Source organism: Cucurbita maxima, unplaced genomic scaffold (assembly GCF_002738345.1).
Source record: "Cucurbita maxima cultivar Rimu unplaced genomic scaffold, Cmax_1.0 Cma_Scf00006, whole genome shotgun sequence".
NCBI classification, from domain to species: domain Eukaryota; kingdom Viridiplantae; phylum Streptophyta; class Magnoliopsida; order Cucurbitales; family Cucurbitaceae; genus Cucurbita; species Cucurbita maxima.
The window spans coordinates 5,242,931-5,263,339 of NW_019272022.1; the positions used below are offsets into that span (position 1 = coordinate 5,242,931).

The 20,409-nt window shown below is 32.8% G+C and overlaps 2 protein-coding genes and 1 long non-coding RNA gene across 5 annotated transcripts; 1 reads left to right on the forward strand and 2 right to left on the reverse strand.

Annotated features, from left to right (window-relative positions):
- Window positions 1-4,010: 4,010 nt before the first annotated feature.
- LOC111480833 (protein GLUTAMINE DUMPER 5-like) lies at window positions 4,011-4,832 on the reverse strand. Its single transcript, XM_023126023.1, has one exon. It carries the CDS (start codon window positions 4,701-4,703, stop codon window positions 4,221-4,223), a length of 483 nt encoding a protein of 160 aa, XP_022981791.1. The 5' UTR covers window positions 4,704-4,832; the 3' UTR covers window positions 4,011-4,220.
- Window positions 4,833-8,489: 3,657 nt separating this feature from the next.
- LOC111480877 lies at window positions 8,490-10,318 on the forward strand. Of its 3 annotated transcripts, XR_002717943.1 has the most exons (4): window positions 8,490-8,673; window positions 8,995-9,440; window positions 9,713-9,866; window positions 10,061-10,318. It is a non-coding gene; the product is annotated as an uncharacterized LOC111480877 (long non-coding RNA). The 3 variants fall into 3 exon arrangements; XR_002717941.1 differs by having other exon boundaries at window positions 9,713-10,061; XR_002717942.1 differs by having other exon boundaries at window positions 8,995-9,155; window positions 9,713-10,061.
- A 2,399-nt stretch (window positions 10,319-12,717) lies between these two features.
- On the reverse strand, window positions 12,718-20,141 carry LOC111481281 (histidine kinase 5-like). The gene is made up of 13 exons (XM_023126700.1): window positions 19,554-20,141; window positions 17,866-18,785; window positions 17,364-17,420; window positions 16,965-17,192; window positions 16,714-16,807; window positions 16,415-16,621; window positions 16,132-16,262; window positions 15,810-15,859; window positions 15,083-15,423; window positions 14,886-14,989; window positions 13,840-14,610; window positions 13,528-13,683; window positions 12,718-12,982 (listed from the first exon to the last, which is right to left on the reverse strand). Exons 2-13 carry the CDS (start codon window positions 18,583-18,585, stop codon window positions 12,848-12,850), a joined length of 2,994 nt encoding a protein of 997 aa, XP_022982468.1. The 5' UTR covers window positions 18,586-18,785; window positions 19,554-20,141; the 3' UTR covers window positions 12,718-12,847.
- Between the last annotated feature and the right edge of the window lie 268 nt (window positions 20,142-20,409).

Consider the following 20,409-nt stretch of genomic DNA (forward strand, 5'->3'; position numbering starts at 1 on the left):
TTTTTTTTTTTTTTTTTTTTTTTTTTTTTTTTTTTTTTTTTTTTTTTTTTTGAATCATCCGATATAAATAAAGAAAAGTGTGGCTAAAATTTCAAAGACAAGGATTAAATTAAATCTTTTTGTTGCTAAAAATATTAAAATGTAAATTATAAAAATATTATTTATAACTTAAATTTAGACATTATTATTATTATCTAAAACTAAAACTTCTGGGATTTGATGTGCATTTGGTTATTCTGTTGTATGCATATATGAAATTAGATTGATTATTTGAAGAAGATGGATGGGATGGAAACATAAGAACTATTATATTTTAATACGTAACATATCGATAATGATGCTTTACTCGATTTATGATAAAGAAAACCTAAATACTAATTAAAAAAAAAAAAATCATTTGAGAAAAGAAACACAAATTAATCAAATAATATTAAAAACGATCTTCAAAGTCAATTATTTTGAAAAAATTGCTTTTAGCTTTTCTAAAAAGATCTTTAAAATATAAGAAATAGTTTTTTCCAATATAATAAGTAACTTAAAAGAAGTTAAAATTTAAAAACCTACAATAAATATATATATATATATATATATATATATATATATAATATTTTTAAACTGTAAAAGTTTTTAGCTCAGATTTTTTTCACATATCAAACAAAATTCAATTTCATTTCAATTTTGCTAAAAATAAATAAATAAATAAATAAAATAGAACGGATAGAGGACTCAAGAATAGAGAAATGCAGTCTCGGCAAGGCATATTTGCCCTTACGCACGACGAGCGAACCAAAAGCATTTTTTTCATCATCGTCCTCCACTTCTTACTCTATAAATTTTTCAAAAATAAAAATAAAAGAAAAGAAGAAAGAAAAAGAAGTATTCATAGGACGCCTTCTCATCAAATATGGAGAGCCAAGATGGTTGAGAATGGCTTGAGGCCAATGGAAGAAGCTCTTTGGCTTTTAAATCTGAGAAAATTAATATTTTATTTATTTATTTATTAAAAAAAACTATATTTTGCTATATTGATTGGGTAGATGAGGGATTTGTTTTTTCTTCAACGTGCTCGCCAAGGCAAATTATTTAATCGGGTAAAATAAAATAAAATAAAATAAAATAAAATAAAGTCATTTAACCACTGCTTCGGCTGTCGTGCTCTTTAAGCAAAATAAATATATAAATAATGCTATTTTTAATTTTTTAAATAAAAAAGAAAATATGGAATCTTTCGGTGGAAATAAAATCAAATAGAAGCAAGAGACTCAATAGGAATATTTGTTTTTTTATTTTAAGTTTTGTATTTTTTAATACATGCTTTAATTTAAATTTCTATATTTAATATTTAATCAAATGTCATACTTTAGAAAAGTTGATTATATTTCACTCTAAAAGCCATTCAATTGATAAGCCATAAAATAAAATAATTATATAAATTAAAATGTTAGAAATTAGTGATGTCATTGAAGACGATAACTAGTTTAAGTGTGAGAGAGCGTCCCAAACTATTTAGAGAAGAAAATAGGTTGTGACCCACATGTGTAGATAGACAAGGAGACGGCAAGTGAATGATACCCATTTGACCATATAAGGGTCAAAACAGACAATTGTCATGTTAAATTTAAGGAGGACGGTACATCATCTAACATATAAAAAAGAGTGTACATTATACTCATACTGAGGCATAAGAAATATTAGAGGCGACAGACTGTAGTGAGTCAAAAACAAATTTAAAGATTATTGAGTAAAGTCTCGAGCCATAACCCAAAAACTTGGGATTCTGTTGTGAGTCATGCTCGATTAGCAAATGAAAACGACGAAAGTTTCTCTTAAAACTTATTATGATCCTGTCAAGATCTTGATCCCGCTCAACCATGACACAAACAAAAGTGGTATAAATCAATAAATCAAATATAAATCCACCTCAAATTTTATAACCATTGGGTTAAATTCTTAATTCACATGAATTTGGTTAAATAACTCAGATAATAAATTAGGTGTTATTAATTAAAATTATTAAAAAAAAAAAAAAAAAAAAAAACTGGACCTTTCCGAGGATGGAATTTGCGCGCATCAAGCAATGCCTTTGTTTGTTGCAGTTCCTTCCCATTATGGGCCTCAGAAATCCAGCTGTATAAACAGAACCCAAATGTGAATTGGGCAAAGCTTTATTTATTTATTTATTTATTATTATTATTATTCCTTTTCAAATTACTTTTTCAAAAGATTGTAGAATTTATTTGATTTTTTTTTTATTTAATTGAATAATATTTATTTACAAATTTTCAATTTTTGCATGAATGTTTTTTTTTTGTGGAAAGAAAAAAAAATAATTTAAATATATAAAAAATAATTGCAAATCAATTACGTGAATAATTTAATCGATGAAATATAGTAAACTTTTATATTTTAAAACTTAAATTTGTTTGATACTATTTTATAAACTGATTTTGAATTCAAATTTTTTTATTTATTTCAAAATTTCAATTTTAAAATTGGAAGCGTAATTTGTTTTTATTATTAACTAATTTATTTAATCTTCGCTGACAAATATCTCATCACGTTTTTCAAAAAGCGAAAATATATTTATTACAAATTTACAATTTCAGTTATTTGTTGACGTATGCATTTACACGTTTGTGATGTAAGAATTTATTTAATGAATCCTCTCACTTCAAAGGCTGAAAACAGAATTTTCAGCGATAATAATAAATACTTGAGAAATATAATTTAATTTATATTTGAATAAATATTTTTATTTTTACTTTTTAGTTAATTTAAATTTGAATAAACTTTTTTTTGGGATTTATGAAAGATGGTTGAAATTATCAATAATTTTGTGTAAATTTTAATAATTTTTAATATCATAAAAACGGTAAAAAATGTAGCTTTCCTAAAATATTTAGGGGTAGAAATAGAATTTGAGAAATTTCCGCCACATAGTCAATAAATTTCAGATGGGTTGAATTGGCGACTGGAATAATTTGAACCGAGTTCACAACTCAACAACTCTATTTTATGGCTGGGTTGTTATCGGGTTCAATCCGTGAATCGACTCGAATTTTTTCAGTAGTTCAAAATATCGATTCAATCCAAATCGAAAAAAAAAAAAAAAAAATCTAATACAACTCTACCTTTATAGTTTTAGTTGAATAGTTCGAGTTAGTCAGATTTTGTTGATCGCTTGAACATTCACAAGAGACCAAAAAAAATAATAAAATAAAAGCAAAATTGTTTTATTAATTTGGTACTAAATACAAACCCACATTAAATTGTTGATATAAGTTGATAAAAATGTAATTTAATTTAGTTCTTCTTTTTCTAGAAAAGCAGGCGCTCCCGTTACCGTGCACGGCGGTGTTGATTGTAGCACAGTGGTGAGGAGTGCAGTACAGCTCGTTTTCCAACCACGACAATACGCCTCCCTAATCGCCTTATCCTTTTTGGCTCTTCCTTGCGTTCCAAGAATCTTCCATTTTCCCATGCGCTTCCCTCTTCATTCCTCCTTTTCTCCCAACCCAAAGAAACTCAAATTTTTATGAGCCTAATTTAATAAATAAAAATTAATTAATTTGAACATTTTCTTAAATAGATTAATTACAAAGTTTTAGGGATGTTTTTATGGATTTAATCATTACTACAGGAACTAGAGGTGGGGAAATGGACACGTTTTTTTTTCCAGAATATCTCTCTCCCTCGCTAGTGTCATTTCATTTCCTAACGCTTTATTCTTGTTCCTATCATCAGTTTTCCCCCAAAACGATACCCAGCAATTTATTTATTTTTTAAATAAATATATCACTGTTCGAAGTGAATTTGATTAAGTTACAATTATTTGCCTTAATGGCCATTTGTTTATGTTTCTTTTGATCAATTTTCCAACATCACTTTTCTTGAATTGATTTTATATTGATCAGATGGAGGATTTTTATATATTTTTTTAAAAATGATCGGTTCTTAAAGCTCTGCTTCGTACTGTACTGATTAATTTTTTATTATCAGAGTGGAGGAGATTTCAATGGCGAGTTGAGAATGTGATTTCAATCTCAAACAAGAGGGGAGGAGATTTAACAACTCTATATCGGATTATGATTTTCACTGTAATTTACAAATTTCTCGAACGAAGGAGCCGAAAAACAGAGCTAGAATCGAGCCCTAGAAAATTGGCGGCAAAATTTCTCGATCGAGACAGTGAAATCAATTCAGTTCAATTTATTTAGAACTTACTCGTTTTGTTCATCGACGAATACCTGAACGGCTGTATTTGCTTCTCGATCGCAATCTTTGTTCGATTTCTCCGAATTTTCCGCCGTCTCTTTCTCTTCAGATTTACTGTTAGCGGCGGCTTCAACTTCAGAGGACGAAACTTTAACGCACACAGGCGTTGCTAGGAACGTCGGGTTCTGATGTCCGGCCATTATAACCAGAACTTTCTCGTCGTAGTTAACCTTCTCCAGTGACGTCTCCGAGTCGATTTTGGCATCGTTGCCACCGCCGGACTCCAAATCGCCGCTGTCTCTGTCCTGCCGGGAGAGGTTCCAGTAAGAACATGCCAAAATGACAAGCGCAAAGGCGATCAGGCTCAGCATCGCTGCAAGGCCGCCGAATAAATACGGCAACGGCGAGTGCCACTGCACTCGCTCCGCAATGTTCTCACCAGGCGACGGCAAAGAGAATTGAGCGGACGACGGAGAGATGCTTTCCATTGTACTGAATTTCTCTTCTGCTCTGTAACTTCTTCGTCAAGCTCTGTTCTGAATTCGATCGGCCAAGAAATAACAAAAATCGAAAGAAAAAACGAAATTTGTAGGTCATGGAGAGGAAAGAGCGTGAAGATTGTATTTATAGGAGGAAAAAGACGAGATGGATAGGGATGAAGGAATAAGGCGCTTTTTTTCGCCTCATTTCTTTCTCATGCGTTGCCTTTTCTTATGGGTCACGTTTGTCACTCTTTTTACGATGTAAATATTCAAATTATAGCCTATTGGTCCTAATATTATTTACACTATCATTTTCTTTATATATTTTCAATAATATCATCCTTTTTCTTTTTTGAAATCTAGCCCATAGTTTTTAAAATTAATGTTTTGAAAAAAAAAATCTTTAACAAGCTACTATAATATAACTGTCTCTTTGGCATGTATATAATAAATAAATAAAAATATACTCATCTTTTAATAATAATTAACTATTATAGCTTTTTCACACAATATATTCATATTTTTATTAATTTAATTTAATTTTTTTATAATTCACCCGCCACAATTTCACTTTTTGAAATGGCAATACGTGACGCTATGTTGGTGGGCCCAAGGTGGGCCCAGGAGAATGGGGATCGAAATTTCGCTGTGGGCCCATTTTGTTGACCTAAATGTTCATGTAATTTACATTTCATTTTAGCTTTGACAATGAAGTATTATATTATTATTATTATTATTGTTTAATATGAGAATATTTTGCATCAAGTTCGGGGAACAATGATTTCCCTCCAAGTTGCATTAACCGAAAAAAAAGATACAATAATTATAAAAAAATTAAAATAAAGGTAAAGTACATAAATTTGACATTTTTTTTTTTAATTTATGTTTATTTTTGTATAATTTCTTTGCATTTCTTTTTAAAAAAAAGCGAAAATTAAGTTGAAATTTACAACTAAAATAATTCTTTAGTTTAATTATGCTGACAAAATCGAAATATTCAAAATAAGAAAATTCTTTAATTTCCATAGTACATTTTAAGAACAAGGGAATATGCATCTAAGCGTAGAAATTATACAAAAAAAAGTTTATTTATTTATTATTATTATTAAAATAAAAATATTTGTACTTTTATATTTAATTTAATTTAAGTATGTTTTTATTCGGATAAGGTCTATAAATATATTAAGTAATGATGGGGATAGACCTATCAAAATCAAGAAGGAATCGAGGTGGGTCATATGCATCGACCGGGTCGGGTCGGGTCGTATTGGAATTCACCTGAAAACTACAATATGGTGGCGATTAGTCGGATCCAGCTGTTTTGCATTTGGTTTTGAGAATTTACTCAATTACCCTTTTTTTTCCTCCATTTTGTAACAAATATAATTTTAAAATTTCTTCAACCTTAAATATAAAATTTGTGAAACACTAATTTATTTATTTTTAAAAAAATATTCTTAGCAATAATTATTTTCAAACTGATAACAGTGGAGAGTATTTTCCATTTAATTTTAAATATAACCAAATCTAAAGAAACAAAAAGAGAAGATCTACGGGGCATTTTCGACACCTTAATTTTATTAAATGATATTGGAATATAAAAATATAATATAGTGAATGGATATGAAAAATATCCGTTTATGCTGGGAAGCAGCTTAGAAAAAATAGATAAATATTATATATTTGTTTTTTTTTTAATAAAATTAAAAAAAAAAAAAAAAAAATGGAATTCTGGCCCTTCTAATATTTTTTTAAAAGGGCTCAATTGTTGGGTGAAGAGGCAAACAGCCATCGTGTGGGCCCAGAATCAAAATATATTTAATATCTTTTTTGCAATTAAAATATTTTTGAGCTGTATTTTTTTTATATTGTAAATATGCCAAAATCGTAAATTTTAATAATTTAATTTACCATCAACGATAAAAATATATTTTAAAAAGCTTTGTGCCCCATTAATGGCTAATATTGTGCACTAATTAATGTATCAAAGAATATCTAATTAAATAATATAAAGTGTTTACCTTTTCAAGTACATATTTGTTATCACATGATGACATTTAATAAGTATGTTATATTGATCTAAATCTTGTTGATAATCTCACTTAGATTGATACAATAGTAAATAGATATTTATATGTTTTACAGATTTGTTCACTTAATATTTTGTTGTGCACAAATAGGTTATCAAAACTAAACCCAGTGGACATTGATGCCTTTTCCTTAATTACCCCCTAAATTTCCATTTATCAAATATGAGGAACGGTTGTCGGGTCAAAAAAAGATGGATGTCCTATTGTCGCATTATCCATAATTAAAAAGTGTAACGGCCCACGTTGGCCCTCGTTCCTTTGGAACCCCATCAAATCCACCCCCAACTCCCTTCCTCGAGAAGGCTAGCACATCGTTCGGTGTCTGGTTCTGATACCATTTATAACGGTTCAAGTCCACCGCTAGCAGATATTGTCCTCTTTGGATTTTTATTTTCGGGCTTTCTCTCAAAGTCTTTAAAACGCGTTTGCCAGGGAAAAATTTCCACACACTTATAAAATGATGTTTTGTTCACCTCACAACAAATGTGGACATCACAAAAAGCATTTATGACCAAGAACGGAGACGAAGAATAAAAATATAATCTTTATCCCTGATTCTACCGATTAAATGAACATTTCTAAGATACAGGTATTTCTATTATACCCATAGTTTAAAAATAATAATAAATTATTAAATCTATATTGGTTCGGCAAATAATACAATTTACCTGCTAAAAAATTGTTAATATTGACTATTGAATTAGTGAAATATTAAAATATATAATAGATATATAACCATGAAATTGCCACAAATGACCGTAAATTATAGTTTAATAGGGATATAAATAAATAATATAAAATGATACATTTGTAACGAGACAACCTTGTATTATAATTTTGAGAACATCTAATTTCAACCCAAGAGCACTAAGCTACATAATAGAATTGCAGCATTTTCAGAAGAGAATAATATCATATCTAATCCACAATGTTCTTAAATATTATATATAAATAAATATAATCAACAATGGATTATTGGGATGACGTTACGCTGCACTATGTATTTATATATTTTATTTAATTACATATAATTTTAATGGATGGATTCCACACATCTCCCCTGCAATGGAAGCATCGTTTATCATAATTAATTTTTAATTTATTTTTTATTTGTGCTTAAATTTTTTAAACTACACTTTCAAATTTCAAAATTAAAATGATTATTATTATTTATTTAAATTTCTAATTTTAAATATCTTTATTCTCAATAATTACTGAAGCTCGAGCTCTTCTCAACTGGCAGGCCCAACTTTCATTTCAAACCGATAAATTGGGCCCAAGCCCATAACTAATCGGGTCGGTTTCCTTACACGGGGTGCTTTTATTATTATTATTATTATCAATATTTATAAAATATAAAACATAATGTGTATTATCTTCTTAAATATTAATAAAAAATTTAAATTAAATAGAATTAGTTTAAAGTGAAAAAGGCTTATTTTTCATTTATAAAAATAATGGTTGATATTTTTATCCAATGAGATCCTAAATTTTAATTTATAATTTTTTTTTTTGAAAACTAAAATTTTAGCCATTAAATATTTTATTTTTGAGTTTAAATAAATAGATATAAATTTAAAATTGTGGACTAAATTGCAATTTAATTGTTTTTCTTTTTGCCAAATCATCCATAAAAAATTGTCGTCTTTATCCTGGTGTTACTATAAAAACGCGGGTCTCAAACATTGTTGAGTTTGTTTAGATCCAAACAGAGACGAGAGAGAAAAAAGAGAACGCGATCCGCTTCGGACTTCCCTTTTTCGCGCCTTTTCTCGCGCCCTAATCTGCACTCTCATTTGCGATTTTTCTTCCTGATGATTTGATGGAACTGGAAGATCATTTGACGATAAACGGATCATAGACAGCGCGCGGACCTTCGATCTTAGGTATTTTTCTTCATTCGGAATCGTTTACCTCGTTTCATTTTCGCTTGGCGACAGATTAATCGCTGTTCGTATGCTTTTTATTTTATCAGTGCTCTGCATTTTACATACAAAATCGTAGAATATATCTGTTGATCGGCGACAGATTAATCGCGTATCATAGTCTTTTCAGTTTTTCAGTAGTTATCTGCAGTACATATATAATATCGTAGAATATATGTGTTTGCTTTCGTCATCTTCCGAGAGGCGATCGTAAAATGTTGAGTGTGCATCTAATTTCCTGTCTAATTATGGCGTTTCGCGTCCGTGTTTGGATTTTTTCAGGATCAGGATCAGGCTCGTAGCTTTTGCTGTGTGATAGGTTCTCGACAGAAATTTCAATGGCGGTATTCTTAGCGTGTTCGAATTTCTATATGTTTTCGATACAATGAAATGCGGTCTGGTGCTCGTACCTGCTAATATTTTACGTATCGCGCGTTCTAATGGTAAGTCAGCTTTTATATTAGAACCGGATGAAGAAGAAAACAATCATCTAATCTAACTTTTTTGATAATTAAATAAGATCTCTATTAAAGGATTTCTCGCGACTGACTCTGATAGCTGATTCAAGACGATGATTATTTCATAATTGGCGTCGTTCTCCGCTGATAAACGAGTTATGCTTACCGTTTAGTTTCCAGATTAAGCGATACATTGCATGCCGAGGTGGTTTTCCCGTACAGTTTGAAGAACTTGTCTATTTTCATTGATAGGATGCTATTTCTGTTAAGGTGAATTGAAACTCAACTAAAAGATCTAGTCTAAAAAATTCTTAAGGAATTCGGCGTAATTTTTTTTCCGCTCCATCTTTTTGTTCTCGATAGTGAACTGTGCCGAGACATTTCATGAGTTTTCAAGCTGAACCAAAATTCCTTATCACTGCCTTGACTTGTTTTCCTTGAACGCATATAAGATATATCTTCTGCAAGTTATGATTATTTGCACTTGCTATGGCTTTTTAATTGAATTGCAATATTCAAGACCATGGTTCCTTATTCTGCAGATGCTACTCTGGTTCAAATTATAATCTTCCAACCGAAAACTGATTAGCTTTGATTTCGAACTTTGTGTAAGAAATAGTGTCGAAGGAAAGTAAAGGTTATCTACTAGCACACCTTGAGCTGAATGTGTCCTTTCCACAGACAATTGAATTTGAGGTATAGACGTTTTTGTTTTCAGTAAAAAATAGTTCAGATGTAGTTTGTGTGCTTGTTTCGGTCTTACTGTTCTACTGTCATGAAAATACTGGAGTTTGGCTGCCCATTTTTTGCAAGATATTTCTGATGTACTGCCTTACCATTTTTATGATTAAGAAATGCTGCTATCTTAATACAATCCCTATGCTTATCAGATGTCTCCTGTTTCAGAAAGGTAACGAAGCATGTTTTAGATGTAAAATGACCGTTTACTAACATCCAATACGCGATGTCTGTTCATTGAATTGCCATTTCCACACATGGATCAATTGAGTTTCTACTTCTGTCATTTATTTGATTTTCAATTGTTCTGCGACTCCTTGTAGTTAATCATGTCTGTAGTTATATTGTATCCATTATGTATCTAATTCTATCATACCTGGTTGTAAACTAACAATGCAAGGAAGCTATACTTTTAGGCAATGTGGTTAATCTCTGTTGGGAGTCTACTCGTCCAAACGGATGTTGAAGCCTTGGCCTACAGGTTTTCTTACTCTCCTTGTATGTTTTTGCCGTCTTTATTGATCCCGCTATTACAATTTATGCTCTATGCTCTGTCATCTTCTAGGAAGATAGCTAAATTTTCTATTTGATTAGGTCCAAGGTCTGATGGCGGGTCATTATTATGAGTTCCTTTGTTTGTTGTCCAGTTTCTTCAATATCTTGAAAAAACCTAACCAAGTTTTGAAATCTACCAAAATTGATTCTTATAAACTTGTTTTATTTTTGGAAGTTCAATAAGAATTCAATCTTTTTCGGAAAAAAGTGAAAACCATAATATAGGAATTGTAGAAATACACATGAATTTCAAAAATTGAAAACAATAAAGTTTTTTTTTTTTTTTTTTTTTTTTTCCCTACCATTCGAAACACGCATTTTATAATTTTTTTTTTTTGGTTTGTAAAAATCATTTACACAAATTTTAAGCGTTTACTTTTTCCCCTTTCTTGTTCTCATTATGATTTTGTTAAAAATAATATCTTCTAGATTATTTATGACTTGCAATTCCTTTTATTTTACTTTTTTTTTCTTTCTTAAACTGTTTCTCAGGAGGTTGAACTTTGATTTTTTAAATATATATTTAAATTTTTATAGAATATAATAATAGTCAAACTTCTTTATTTTTTTCCTTTTTGAATTATAAAGAAACTAAAGACAAGATTATTTGAATTTAACGTCACTTGATTGTTTATGAGGTCTGCGTAATTTATTGAAATTTTAAAAAAATGTTGGGTCAATGATTTGTATGAACATGCTTTCAATATTTATATGTTTCTGTTTAAATATCTTATGTATTAGTTTTTTTTTTAAACAATCGTGCTCCTTCATGGACCTTTTTTGGTTTTTAAATATCAGAAGTACATCGAACTGTTTTTTTCCTCCCCACAATTTATAATAGTTGTACATATAATATAATATATATATATATATATATATATATATATATATATATATATATATATATATATTTTTTTTTTTTTTTTATTATTATTTTAAAAAATGTTTTAGTTCTTCTTTAGTTGAGAAGTAATGAAAACGACATTGCTATTGAAATTTAGATCCTAAGACAAGTCCATGGAGTTGTAGCTAGAACACCCACCCAAAATTAGGGGAACAAAAAGGCTTTTATGATATTAATTTGGATTTATAGAATTTATTACTTGTTAGCGAAAAAGTGTAATTATAGACAAGCCTTATGTTTTGTTAGAATAAGAAGAAAACTGTCCCAAAACTAAGTAGAGATTTGTTAATTCTCACGAAAGCAAAGTGTGAAAACTTTATCACAAATTTTCTCTGGGAAAGAACGACAGCTTTCTTCTGTACAATTTACAATTTGAGCGGGTGGCTAGGGGTAAGAGGATATGTTACACTGATTACATTACTTGACCCAAAAAAAAGTGGGAAAAGGAAGAAAGATACAAAACTTTCCTAATGAACTGAATTTACCTCAACTTTCTCGAACAAAGCATACATTTACAAGGGGCGTTGTGGTAAATATTGCTCAAGACAATGTTGTGAAAGCATGTAAATAAAAGGACGTGCTTTCAATGATTTGTATGGACAAAGACAATGTTGAAGCCGGAAGAGTCGCCACATTAGGCGAAGGAGCCAATTTTGGCGAGAAGGGCAGTCGGAAGAGTCGCCTCATCGGGCGAAGAAGCCAATTTTGGCAGGAAGGGCGGCGGCAACTTGGTTGGCGAATAGGCCAGTGCGGCACCCAGATTCCGAAGGTAAATCTCTGCAAAAGGTTGATAGGTTTAGGTTAGAGTTTATGTGAAGGATGAAGGTTGATTGGGAAGAAAATGAGAGAGACTATATTGGCCAAGGGGAAAACCGATTGGGTTGGAAAAGGTAAGGTTGTATGTACAGAGTATGACGAAAGGTGATTTGGAGGTCAATAGGGTGGAGCCGAAGAGTAATCAATCGACTCCGACTACGGCAGCCATGAAGACTGCCCCTGTGGCGTCAAAACCAGCAGGGGTGGTGGAGAAGAAGATTAGAGAATTCAAAAGCCATTGAAAAGAAAGGATCGGAGTTGTTAAACCGAGAGGGCTCTGATACCATGTGAATGTTTGATTAATCCACCACACCTAAATGGTGTGAAAGTTATCTTATTTATAATCAAATGAATTACAAGGATATGGAAATAGTAATAAATGAAAATAACAATAAATGGAAAGATACCTATGATAATAAGGCAAATATTAGATATTTGCCTTATAATAAAATATCAAATATAATATATATGGTAAACTATAATTTATTACTAAATATCCTTAACACTTCTGTACAATTTACAATTTGAGCGGGTGGCTAGGGGTAAGAGGATATGTTACACTGATTACATTACTTGACCCAAAAAAAAGTGGGAAAAGGAAGAAAGATACAAAACTTTCCTAATGAACTGAATTTACCTCAACTTTCTCGAACAAAGCATACATTTACAAGGGGCGTTGTGGTAAATATTGCTCAAGACATTCTTTCAACTTTTGGAATGTGATTGGCTTTGATACGAACGAGTCCATACCGTTTTCATAACACTCATCCGCGCTTTCTGACAATGTATTCGCCGTCATCTGCAAGTATACCACCCACCATTCAATTCTTTCGGTAAATGCACAATTTACTGTCTAAATGTGTTCTTAATATTTTTGTTCATGGAACCTATGCTTATTTATTGACGTATTTTTTCAATTATTGATTTTCTAAAAAACAGTTAGCTTTTACAGAAATCAGGTGAAGTAAATTTGTTTATTTTTTTTCCTTACAAAGTTTGTTTAAGATTTGAAGTGTTTGAAAAAAGTGGTAAACTAAAGAAGAAAATATAAATATATGTAGTTTTTGAAAAGATTAAAGCTTTTACTTGGGTAAAATTTTATGATTCTCTATTCACCAATGTTATTATAATCAAGATTAAAATAATAAGTATATTCTATATAAATATATGTAGTTTCTAAAAAGATTAAAGCTTTGATTTGGGTAAAATTTCTTTAAAAGTTTGTATATAAGTAAAAATCCTTTTAGTAATTATCATCTTTTAATCTTTTTATTTTTATTTTTCTAAAGAAGATGATAAAAGGGAATGAGCCATTTTTTAAAAATAGGAAGTGAGAATACTCACAGCAATGATGGGCATTCTTTTACGGGATGAGGGAGTCCAAGAAGGAGTAGTTGGCTCGATTCCAGCATTTACAGCCGCCTCCCAGCTGCCTGTTTCCTCAAAAGAACGAATTAACCTTGTAGCTTGAAGGCCATCCATAACTGGCATGAACACATCCTGCAATAATCAAAACCTCGTCCTTTTAAATTTAATATATATATGTTTCTAGCATTAAATTTTAGAATTTACAAAAAATAACTCAAATTAGTTAAAATATAGTCAGAATTTTCTGAAGTCAAGATGTAATGTTATAAATTGCAGAAGAAAACATACCATGAGAATGAGATCGTAAGAACGTCGTTGAACTGCACGAACACCTTCAATTCCATTGGTTACAACGTCGATTTTTTGGCCAAACTTCTTCATCATGGATTGAGCCACCATAATATTGGTCTTATTATCCTCAACAAGAAGAATTTTGGCTTCCAATGCCATTGTTACTTCAGAACCACTACTGGTAGTTCTACAGTGGGAACTTGCATTGGACCTCTCTTTACCCTGATCTGTTTTTTGGAGTTTACTACTTGGCTTTTCCAATGTATCTTCTTGCTTTGTTTCCAACCGTTGAATGGAATTCACGTTCGCATTTTGGAACCGAGCATTTGCGTCAGGTTGGTTTGTTGATCTCTCCTTACCAAGATTTGAATTGATCTGACTTAATGAATACTGTGATTCGTTTGAGGTTAATGTGGCATTGCCAGAACGGGCATCTCTAAGAGCAGTCTCTTGTGGTTGTGGAGTGATGTTGTTTGAAGGTATATGATAAGAACCACCATCGGTCGAGCTGGGATATCGAACTGAGTTTGGGATCATCCTTGTGGATCCATTAGAAGATGATAGCGAACTGAAACTGTGGGGTTGGAATTGGAAAAAACCCTCAGTCATTTCTTCATCTGTGGACTCTTCATCTGAGAGCTCATCGGAATCGTCGGAAGTGCTGCTGTTGCTGCTGCTGGTTGAAACCTTGTATGGCAATACAAATGTAAATGTTGATCCATGGTTCTCTCGGCTGGAAACGGTGAGATGACCACCCATCAATTCAACCTGCTCCAAAAGCAAGTGATGAAGTTTGAAGTTATTGAAAGTTGGGAACTTTTAGAGCAGAAAAAAGTGCTTTTAGTCAAATTAATAGCATGATTTTTTGAAGCAATTAATTAGTGTCTCTTCCTAAAATGTTTCGAAACACAATTTTTAAGAATTATCCCAACCTCACTGTTCGTCTAGCGAGAATCTAAGCAAAATGGTACAAACACAGGAAAGAATCATCTTTCAAGATACTACCTCAATATTGAAAGCAAAATTTAACATGAACAGCTTACCAGTTGTTTGCATATTGCTAGTCCAAGTCCAGTCCCTCCATACTTCCGAGCATGATCGGCACTAGCTTGCATGTACCTCTTAAAAAGGCTTGGTAATGCATTTTCTGGTTCATTTCAAACGAAATCAAGAGAATATTATTACCTAAAATTGAGCAACAAGAGTATATTCCAATAATCAGATAAATAGCCAAGCATACCTGGTATTCCAATTCCCGTGTCATATACATCACAACGTATCCATACCGTCGTTTCTGGAGAACAAGATTTGCTTTCTCTATTTCCATTCATTATGGTTTCACTCTTGTTTGGGGTTCCTGGTGCATCACAATGCAAATGATTTCTGTCACCGTGTTTTTGGCCACGCAAGCCATTCTGAGGGGCTGGAAGACATGTTCCTCCTTGCAAACCATGTACCGAAACTGTTGAGTTATCAGCCATTGATTTCTTATGGCACTCTTCTCCTTTCCCCATGGGTGGATAGGGTAACACATAGAGGTTAATTCCAACCTTCCCTTGATGAGTGAACTTGATTGCGTTGCTGCATCATTTAATTATTTATTTAGATGAAAATAAAATGATGATGTGCAAATGGAAGCATTAAATTTTTTTGTCTGCATCTTTAATCATACTAGGTTCTTAAAGATAGCGTCTCTCATTGCCTAAATGAATATACATACTTACTACCTCCAGATAACTGAGTATGTTGTATCCCAAATTAGGCAATTCTAACTTCAAGTTGGTAATTTTGTAAAATGGGGTAACCTTTATCAAGTCAACCAATAAGGGAGGAAGGTATTACAAAATGAAATTCCCCAACACAACCAACTTATAATTTGAATGGAAATTCTTCGTGCAACATACATGTATAGTTTATACAATGAACAGTCGATATATGATATTGTTCAAGCCTTTACGAATCAGTACCTGATCAAGTTGGTGAGAATTTGCCGAATCCTAAGAACATCTCCAATAACCTGAAATAGTAACATAATTTGGTGAGAATTTACACTTCAAAGACAGCGATCATGCAACAGAAAGGTAGAGATAGCGATATGAATAAGCTACAAAGCCACACAACTCTGGTTTCTGAAAGGAGGGGAGTGAATGGCATACAAACATTTTTTTTAGAATAATGCACATCTCTAGGCATCACCCTTTCTGCCTCAATGTTCCAGGCATAAAACAGTCCTCTGATGCCGCCAGCCTAATCGATTGAAAACTTCTAATATTTACCTATAACCCTCACCTCTATAGGAACATCATCTGCTATACGTCCCTCCAGAACTAAGAATTTTCGCAATGATGCAGCAGCAGTCTGCAGAACATGTTTTACAACCTCCCTTGGACGGAATTTGGTAGTTTCCAACTTCATTACTCCTAATAAAAGGAAGAAAAACCATCAGATAGCTCAACAGGTTAGATAAATTGGGTTTCATTAATATGCCACAAGATAAAGATCCTTTAAGTGAGTCGTGAATGTAGCCTAAATGCTAAAATTATAACGATGTTCAAAACAAAGAAATTCAGACCTGATTCAACTTTAGACAGGTCCAAGATATCGTTTATAAGTTGAAGCACCAAGTCTCCCGAAGACAGCATAACTTCCAATAGATGACGTTGTTCTCGGTCAAGTTTTGTGGTGGACAAGATCTCAGCCATACTAACCACTCCAGACAGTGGGGATCTAATTTCGTGGGACATGGTTGCTAGCATTTGCTTTGCTCGCATTGTCTCCTCTGGAAGAATGTGAAACAAAGAGAGTTTGAAAACTCCAGAAACTAAACTGAGCAAAATTAAACGACCAGAAAGATCAAAAAAAGAAACTAACCCGTAATATGAATTGTTTTGTTCAGTTCTGATTCCTTGGCCTTTTGTACTGCTATCTCCTCACGAAGTTTTGCCATCTTTTCTCGTTTTTTAACCTTTTCGCAAAAGAAAAAAAAAAAAAAAAAGCATCGCTCAAGATGACAGAAAAGAGATGTGATTTTGATTAGAAAAAATTGAAATATACAATCTGAATGACCACATGTAAAGGAGGAAAAGGAACTTGATGCAAATATACTGACGCTATTATACTACCTGATCAGTTATGTCCATTCCCATATAATTTATTCCAATCGTCTCCCCAGCCTTGCTAAAGACAGGTTCAACATATATCAAAAAGGTCTTCAGCCCAAATAATTCTGTATCAAACTGTATTTCCCTCTTTGCAGGCAACCCTTTCTCCAGAACTTCTTTCTTGAAATCTTGTGATTCTTTAACACCAGCACCACTAAAAATTTCAACGTCAGTTCTTCCTATAATATCCTGGGAAAAAGAATACCCTTTACATTACATAAGGAGCAAAAATGAAAACTAGAGGAAGAGTCCGCCCTGCTCCAATGAGTTATTATCTCATTTTAATTAAGTTATACAACAGCATGCTGTACAAAGCGATAAACGGTACTCTCAGATCTTGTATGTAAAAGAAAATGTTACCTCTTCTTCCAAACTAGGAAAATGATTGTAGATAAATCGGTAGCGCAACTCTTTGTCCTGAAATGCAAGTATTCACTGCATCAATTTTTTATGGTTCACATAGGCAAGAATCATTGCAGCATGCAAAGAAGACTTCTCTATGTAGAGCAGAAATGAGAAGAATCTACAACTTCAAGTAGTTTCGATACATTTTGCATTATTTTTCTATTTCTTGTATCATAAGATCTAACGGTGATGAGAATGAGATTTTATATTTAAATAAAACCAGAAAGACTGGTAAAAATAAAGTTATTTATACAATTTAGGATCCGCAGTAAAGTTGAGCAGTTGAGCAGTTGAGCTGTCTTGTTTGTTATTTTACCTCTTAAGCTAAGGATATGTTTATTCAAGAGAATTTGATAAAAGCACTAAGATTGAAATAGCTAAATACTAAAGTCCAAACTGACGAACTCAGGTGTATCAGAAATCCCATAGGATTTACACTATACAGTTCAAATAGTACCTGATGGCCAAAAACAATTGGTGCATTCTGCAGAACAAAATGCAAAAAATTGTCGGCTCTTTTCAGAATCTGTGACAACTCCTCAACTGGCGAGGACTGCTTTTCAATATTTTTTACGTTTTCCTGGAGTTTCTCTGCAAGTATTTGCTCTCGCTGTAGACTTGCTTCCAATAATTTTTCCAGATCTATGGCTCGCTGCTTCCAGTATGTCACTGTACCATACTCTGCGTCAATTTCAACTCTCTTACTTTGAACAACGAAATCAGTTTTCCTCCTTGGAATATCTTGCCATATATCACAAGATTCTTCCAAAATAGAAATTGGACGTTTATCACCAGCATATCTTTCTTCCTCAAAAAGATGTTCCTCTAATATCTTCAATTTCTTGAGCTCGACTTCTTTTCTCTGCTTGCTTAGGATGTCAAGTTCCTCTCTAAGGAGACGTACAGCATTTGCTTGTTTATACTCCCACTGTTTTGCAAGGTATTGTAATTGTGATGATCCTTTCTCAGTATAGTTAGTTAACTCTATAAGTCTCTTGAAATCGACTATTGTAGGTTCCTCTATTATGTTAACTTCTTCCAACATATCTTGATCTGCTCCTGGCCTTTCTACGTTGAACTGCTTTCTAACATCTGGTCCAACATCCTCAGGCCACATAGAAGTAAGGGCTTCCATGTCCATATCTTCAATAACATCAGTCTCCATCTCGCAGACCATGACAATTACTCAACAATTTCTTCCAACTTACACCAGAAAGTAAATGAATCGATGCTGATGCAAATAAATTCCTTGAGGCCGTAACACGTCGTATATCTTAGCACTACCATGTTCCATCCAACGCGCACAAGAAGGTGTTAACAGACGAGTAGGAGAAAGCCTTAAGACAGTCGTAGACGGTCGAAGTTGCCGAGCGTGTCCTGCATAACCAGAAAAGTTGAATAAATTGATTCATTGTATGGTTCCGCATCTATTTGTTGGATGATGAAAGTCCCACATCGGCTAATTTAGGGAATGATCATGAGTTTATAAACAAAGAATACTCTCACCATTGGGGTGAGGTCTTTTGGGGAAGCCCAAAGCAAAGCCAGGAGCACTTATGCTCAAAGTGAACAATATCATACCATTGTGGAGAACACTATTGACCAAAAACTTAACATCAATCGAAGTATTCATAAGCATATCGTTTCTCGTTTCAGATTGAAACGCCGTGTATAACTATTTTTCCAAAAACAAATTTAATCAGAAACAGACATAAGTGCAAGCGTAACCAACTGAATTAAAGATTTTTCAGTTCCTAAGCGGAAGATGCACATCTACCGTCAAAAATAAAAAAAATGCAAGCCTCGATAAATTTCATACACAGCAAAAGCTGATTATGCTCAGAACTGCAACTGCAAGTTGGAAAGGAAATTCGAAGCTAGATAAGGAACTCCTCAAAATTCATAACAAAATCTCCGAAAATGAAACGACCGAGAAGAGAGGCGAAAAGATGACTCCAAACTCGAATTCTGATTCACGATCAGATTTAGAACAATGAAACCAAAATAATTCGCAAAATGCAAGTCAAAACGTAGATGAAAGCCACATTTACGAACGAAGAGGATAAAACTGCAGAACGCACGACTAAACGGATCAAACTTCACACTCAGAAAAGAAAATACCGTATTACAGTACAATAGGCTAACCTCGTATTCGCAGCAAAGCCTTCCTCCGAATCACTGGAAATGAAAACTCAAGAACAGTGAATACCTTCAACTGTAGATCTGAGGAATCTTTACCAATATTTATCAAAAGCTTTTGGTGGCAATAGAAAAACCAGAGCCAGCCACTGCGCGCGCAAGAGAGAAGAGAAAGCGATTGAATGCAAGAGAAAGAAAGCATGTGAGAGAAAAAGGAAAAACGAGAGAGAAGGAAGCAAAAAAGAAAAAAAAAATCGAGAGAAAGAGAAGACAAGCTTAGGAAGCCATGTGCATTCGGAGGTCGAAAATATTATAGAATTCTTGGCCTTTTCGATCACCTTTTTTTCTTCAATTTTATATAAAATCGTAACTGATTCCTCTTGCGACAGAAATTTGAAGCTCCTCCTAATGCAAAATCATCAAGAACAGCAACATCACATTTCACAGCCTTTTCTCTCTCTGGTTTCTCTAGTGCTTTCTGATTATTACTCTCTCTAGATTTTCAGAGAAAATGAAAATGAATCAACAAAAACTCATAAAAGAGTGACGAAGTGGCAGATTTAAAGGGGAGGGGAACGGGGGAGAGAGAGAGAGAGAGAGAGTTGAAAGCATACGATCACTTCGAGAGTTGGGAAAAAAAATATATTTAAATCGCTGAACGTTTCTTGTTGTTCCCCGCCATTTCATGGCTGACGTGTTTAACTGGAGCGTATTCCACACTCGCCAAACGACGTAGTTTCAGTGATCAGTGGATTCACGATATTGAACCCGCCAGGTGCCACCCAATCTCTCTCCCTCTCCCTCTCCCTCTCATTTTGCGTTCCAAGGGGTGCAACCGGAGCTCACGTCTTATAATTTTAAG

Coding starts and splice junctions, on each gene's coding strand:
- LOC111480833 (XM_023126023.1), bottom strand. CDS start 4,703: ATGGAAAGCATCTCTCCGTCGTCCGCTCAATTCTCTTTGCCGTCGCCT.
- LOC111481281 (XM_023126700.1), bottom strand. CDS start 18,585: ATGGTCTGCGAGATGGAGACTGATGTTATTGAAGATATGGACATGGAA. Junction 17,421..17,865: donor CAATTGTTTTTGGCCATCAG/GTACTATTTGAA, acceptor CTTGCATTTCAG/GACAAAGAGTTGCGCTACCG. Junction 14,611..14,885: donor TAGCAATATGCAAACAACTG/GTAAGCTGTTCA, acceptor CTTTTGGAGCAG/GTTGAATTGATGGGTGGTCA.